The sequence below is a fragment of the Limulus polyphemus genome, unplaced genomic scaffold (assembly GCF_000517525.1).
Source record: "Limulus polyphemus unplaced genomic scaffold, Limulus_polyphemus-2.1.2 Scaffold950, whole genome shotgun sequence".
In the NCBI taxonomy this organism is placed as follows: Eukaryota; Metazoa; Arthropoda; class Merostomata; order Xiphosura; family Limulidae; genus Limulus; species Limulus polyphemus.
This window is the reverse complement of record NW_013666560.1, coordinates 298,367-304,226: the sequence shown is the minus strand read 5'-3', so window position 1 is coordinate 304,226 and position 5,860 is coordinate 298,367. Positions and strand designations below refer to the sequence as shown.

The 5,860-nt window shown below is 32.3% G+C and overlaps 1 protein-coding gene across 2 annotated transcripts in view; it reads left to right on the top strand.

Moving 5' to 3' along the window:
* LOC106461395 (cGMP-dependent protein kinase, isozyme 2 forms cD4/T1/T3A/T3B-like) overlaps positions 1-5,860 on the top strand; it is a 75,335-nt gene that overhangs the window by 41,416 nt on the left and 28,059 nt on the right. For both annotated transcript variants that reach the window (XM_013921213.2, XM_013921212.2), the window contains exon 4: positions 2,822-2,927. In XM_013921213.2, the coding sequence (XP_013776667.1) occupies positions 2,822-2,927 (106 nt within the window). The remainder of the gene's footprint in view (positions 1-2,821; positions 2,928-5,860) is intronic.

The following is a 5,860-nucleotide window of genomic DNA, read 5'->3' as shown; positions in this document are numbered from 1 at the left end:
AACTTTACCGATACATTTAATTTCAACAGTCGTGCTATAACAAACGCTAGAATGTCTCACGTGCTCGTGCTCGACAATCTCAGTTACACACTCTCTGACTGCAGTTCAATTACTCATTACCTACCCATTCCACCGTCACGTTGTGACCATCTTATATATACCAGACTACCCCCAATCTAGTAATCTCCCGACAATTCACGAAGGTTCGAGAAAGAAGTGGCGTGATACTAGTCACGTCACCTCGCTGACGCAACAATATAATACAATTAAGTTATAGCTGAAAGTACTGATTTCATTCAGAGAGGAAATAGAAAAAATAAACAGCCAATATTTGATCACACTGTTTCTTTCATTTATCCTGCAGAATTAGCTTTTGGTCTAAAATATCAATACTAGTGATGATCGTAATGGTCAGTATTTGATCGTACTGCTAGCTATTTTTGTTAATATAATGCATAATAAACTAATGGCTGAAAATACTGATACCAACAAGGGTAGAAGGAAAAACCACATAAAATATTTGATTACATTGCTTCTGCTGTTAATATAGTACAATTGATTTATGGTAAAAAATCTCGATACCAGCAAGGATTGAATGCATTCAAACTATTATAAGTTTATGCTTTATGATGCTATACACTCCTAGTTGGACTAGTATGTGTAATTAGCCACATCATATACTAAATTACTATTCTATTTCTGGTCTTAGCTGACTTTTATTAGAAGTTTGTAATAATTACTAAATAGTAGATTTCAGTGTTAACTCTCTCTATTGTACAAACATCAAGAACTTAGAATCCTGTGTATATATAGGGAAGTATGAAAAAATCTCTCATATTATACATAAAGTTTGTTTTAAATAAAGATTTTACCCTTATGTTAAAATAATCCTTGATAATGGTTGATTCATGAGAACAGTGGCTTAGAAGGATTTTTCATTTGAGAAAGAAAATGCATAAGATGTATATAAATTATTTTCTGTGAAAATAAAATGAAATTAATATAAAATTTAAATGATCAATATAAAATCATTAAGTTTATAAACATAAGTATAGTAATGAAAGTTATTGCAGGTATTTTTAACACAATCTTTCCCAGGCAAAGTAGTGTTTTTAGGTAGCAGACAGGGCCCAGGAGAAGGGGGATACATCCAGTGCAAATTACCAGGGCTCGTGCCCTTTGGTGGGCCTGGGCTCTAACATATATTTTCCACACATACCATTCTAAAAAGTCCTCCAACTATCTCTCTCAATAAAAAAAAGTAGTATTTATATGCTGATGCTGCATTTTGGTGAGTCTTGCAAGGAGAAAAAATAATATACACTATTGAGGGGAGGGGAGGAGTAAGAGACAATGAGAGACCCATAATCAGGGGAAGCTCCAGAGCCCAGGATTTCTTTCCCAGATCCTGGTGGCAGAGAAAGAAACAATAAATTCTGGTAATTGTTACTTGGAAGTATAGCATACACTGTTGGAAAGTCTGGAATCTACTTTATCCAAGTATGCCATACATATGATGGTAACATTTCAGTTGGGAGTAATGAGCAGTCAAAGAGAGACAGAGTTTTGGAATGACAGTGCCACCTTGCCAACAGTAGTCACTCACAAAAATTGATTATCTATTTTCAATGCTCAAATCAAATTATGCGACCTTTCTTCATTGTCTGTTTGAAGTAGGAGAACTTGTTCTTGGTCTTCTGATCTGGCGGAAGGCTACTGTTGCTAACAGTCACTACAGTTCTTGTCAGCATACCTGTTTTTGAGTGCCACCACAGTATCTTTGAACTTTATTGCTGGATTTTTCTCAATTGTAAATTGTAATTGTCGTATCTCATCATGTGCTACATCCTATAATATTTTTACCAAATTGAATAAATCCTGGATTTTTTTTATGTCCAATTCCTACAATTGAGGTGTCTCTGATTGAAGGAGAGATCTGATGCTAAATTTATTGGAAATTATGTTCAATAGTTGTTTATTGCAGTGTTTTTAGAACTAAAACAAAGCATAAGGTTAATTTTGTGGTGTGGAAGCATTAATATAAATATCAAGTTCTGAAAGATTTTATATTACTTTTTAATTGTGGGTCAATTTTCAAAACAGTGTTATGATTTAGTAATTATACCTTTGCAGGAACTTGTAGAATTATAAATTGTTGCCCGATGAAGGCTCCAGTAAGAGGACTGAAAGCTTGCAATAAAATTATTTCAACATAGAGAAAAGTCCGCTTATAATTCTACATAATAATTTACTTACATTATGAGTCTTAAACCAACCATTTATGAGTATAATGTGTAGATGTTAAGTCTAATTAACTAGTAATATTTCATACCTTGTGTTTAGATTATTTTACATTAGCAGTTGAAAAAAATTAACATGAATTATGTATACTAAAATTGTATATAGCTGTTTTATATCAGTTGTTAATCCGGTAACTTTAGATCTAGTGATTTTTTTTTTTAATTTCAGTAAAATATTTCAGGATGACTTGTACATTTTATCATTAATTCCAAGAGACTTCTTAATACACAAACCTTCTTCAGTGGAAGGAGTCTCTTGCAATCAAAATGTTATGCCCAGCTATTCATATACAGGAGTACTCTTGTAATATTTTACTAGGTTTAAAAAGAAATAACAGAATAATTAACATATTTTAGGTTTAATGAATGGTACTGGTATTGTCTTGATATACGAATCTCTAAAAAATTAAAACCTAGTGAAGTGATTATGTAGTGTGTAAAACAAGTTTCATTCACTTTACTTCTTGAGTGATCTGCTGGATTTAATTGTATCACATTAAAGAGTTTTTCATATTGTCTAGCTGTTAATGACTGTAGGTTGTGGGCAATAGAAAGGCAATGTTTCCAGACTATAATGATGAGGACAGGTTTAGTGAGACAAGCTGAGCACACAGACTTCTTAAAAAGGTATGTCTACTGGATTAATTTGATAAACTTTAAGCCCAATAAACACTGCCAACTGTTGAAGTTTATATTTCTTTATATTATTTGAGGCATTCTTAGGTTAATCTGATTTCCTCACTTCTTAGGTAAAACAGCTTTATGACAGAAGGATTGGCAGGATAAATTATGCACTAATACTGAACTTAACTAACAACTTTAAGCAAACATATAAACAGACTGGGCATAATGAGTAATAAAAAATAAATCAATCTTCATTTAAATCAAGGGCAAAAAACAAAATGTGTGTATACCTGCTTTCTGGATGCTGAATGGTCACCTTTCACTGAACTTGTAAATTGATCCACAGGCTTACTTCTTTCAAGAAGTCTACCAACCAATCAACTCACTTAAGATACAGTGCATGAATGCTTAAATCTAACATATCAGATTTATTCATAACAGTTAGTGCTACCCACATGGCTTTTCCTTTTCACTTAAACATAGGGGAAGTTTTGACCTCAAGATATCATCTGGCCTACCATTGTAGGACACTGGCTGTCGACATTGTTGCACAATTTGCAGCCTTGTAATCTTGCCTTCCATGGGCAGAATAGGTATTATCTCTACAGAATGACAAAGAAATAAAGGCAACTAGGATAACTCAACTTGATGACTTTCTTGATCATGTGTTATGTGAAAACTACATAAATTCATTATAAATGGATGGTTGCCTTTCACTGAACTTGTGGATTGATCTACTGGCTTTCTTCTTTTAAGAAGTCTACCCACCAATCAATGCAGTTAAGATCCTGTGCATGAATGCTTAAATCTACATAAATTCAGAATAAATGGATGGTTGCCTTTGACTGAACTTGTGGATTGATCCACTGGCTTTCTTCTTTCAAGAAGTCTTCCCACCAATCAATGCAGTTAAGATCCTGTGCATGAATGCTTAAATCTACATAAATTCAGAATAAATGGATGGTTGCCTTTGACTGAAGTTGTGGATTGATCCACTGGCTTTCTTCTTTCAAGAAGTCTATTGGCTGTTGGCATTCTTGCACAATTTACAGTCGTGCCTTCCAAGGGCAGAATAGGTATTATCTCTACAGAATGACAAAGAAACAAAAGCAGCTAGAATAAAGTCAACTTAACAACTTTCTTGATCATGTGTTATGTGAAAACTACATAGATTCAGAATAAATTAATAGTTGTGAAAATTTCTGAATTAAAATGAGAAAGTGAAAATCTTAAGTATTCTTGTTATTCAGCTAAAAAAAATTATGTTTGAATAATTTATATTTTCTTCAATATATAAATATTATTTGTACAAGTTTATGTTCATATTAGTCTTGTTAACTAAATATATTTGTTTTTCTTTCCAGTATTGTAAAATACATTCAATACATTTTTGTTCAAAAGTTAAATAAGTGATGATTGGAAAGATAGTCACTTTTTACCATTATATGAAAAACAAAGAACTTATCTTTACTTAGGTATATTCAAGTAATTTTTTCTAACTTTTCATGCAGACATTGTGCATGTAGAGAGTGAGTTTCTTGCAAACTGGATGCATAAATGTTGTAAATTTGCATTAGCCCTTCTATGTAGACAAGAAATACATAATATAAGAATTGTTTTGTAGAGCTAATACCCTCCTAGAGTGAGTGAGACCATACTCATTTAAAGGAGTGCAGTTAGTCAAATTGTTACAGGACAATTGATGAATTTTTATTGTTCATCCATGTAATTGTTTGGTTTTATGAAGATAGATTTTCAGACAAATTTACTTTTCAAAGATGTTTTAGGCAACAAAAATGTCACTCTAATGCCCTTTTTTTTACATGAAATATATATATTAGAGGACAATGTTAAATTAAATTTTTGGTCTCTGAAACATCCAAAAAATTACCTGGGGTAACTGTTGTCAGAATGAGTACATTTAGATTGTCCAGAGTGATTGGAAATTATATATACATTGCCACAATTTCAGCTGTTTTTGACGAATATCACTAACTTAGTGAATTACTTCATCATACCTCATGGAATGTTGATGATTTTTGTACAATATTCAGTAAGTTATATTGTCTCTATAAGCATTTTCCTACCATGTGCCCATTTGGCTCTCTCACTTTTTTCTTTATCAGGAATTGGAATCTTTATATCATATATTTCCTTTTAACAGATCAAAAACCAAAAACATTTCCTTTCAGAAGTTCAAAAACATTCTCTTCCTCATTTATAGTGGTCCTTGTTGACCACCTGGCTGTTCATGCAGGTTGGAAATACTAAACATCTTTGTTGATCAAACTTATGTGTGCCCAGGTAATTTCAGATAATTACAGTGAGCTAGCATTATATCAAGGTTATAGCTTCAAGCATTAACTCTGACCATGAAGGATGTGTATCAGTTAATGTCAAGCAACAAGTGAACAACTAAAGCAGATTAAGTTATATAACTAGAAGTATCACACACTTGATTCGTATTATTGGGCAATATGTAGTATATTACTTAACCAGCAATCAATACAAAATGTGGAAAAGTTTAAAAGACAGATGACTACCTGTTACATAAAATATATTGAAATAAAGTATATTAATTATCATATTTAATCTATTAGGTCCTCAAGAAATTAATGCCACTTTTTTTAGAGGAAAAAGCCCAAAAACTTGTATATCAAAACAAAACACTTATTAAATGAAATAGTCTCCATCTTTATTGATGATGCTTTTCCATCTTACAATCAGGTTGTTAATGCCCTGATTAAAGAAATCACTTGACTTTAATATCTTCCATATTTGCATATGTTTTCTCATTAAGATGGTGTTGCAGCGAATGAAAATGATGGTATTCTGATGGTGCCACATCTAGAGAATATGGTTCTTGTGTTGTGTTAAACATGCCACATGTGGACGTGCATTGTCATGGAGAAGAACATCTTTCCAATTGATGAGTG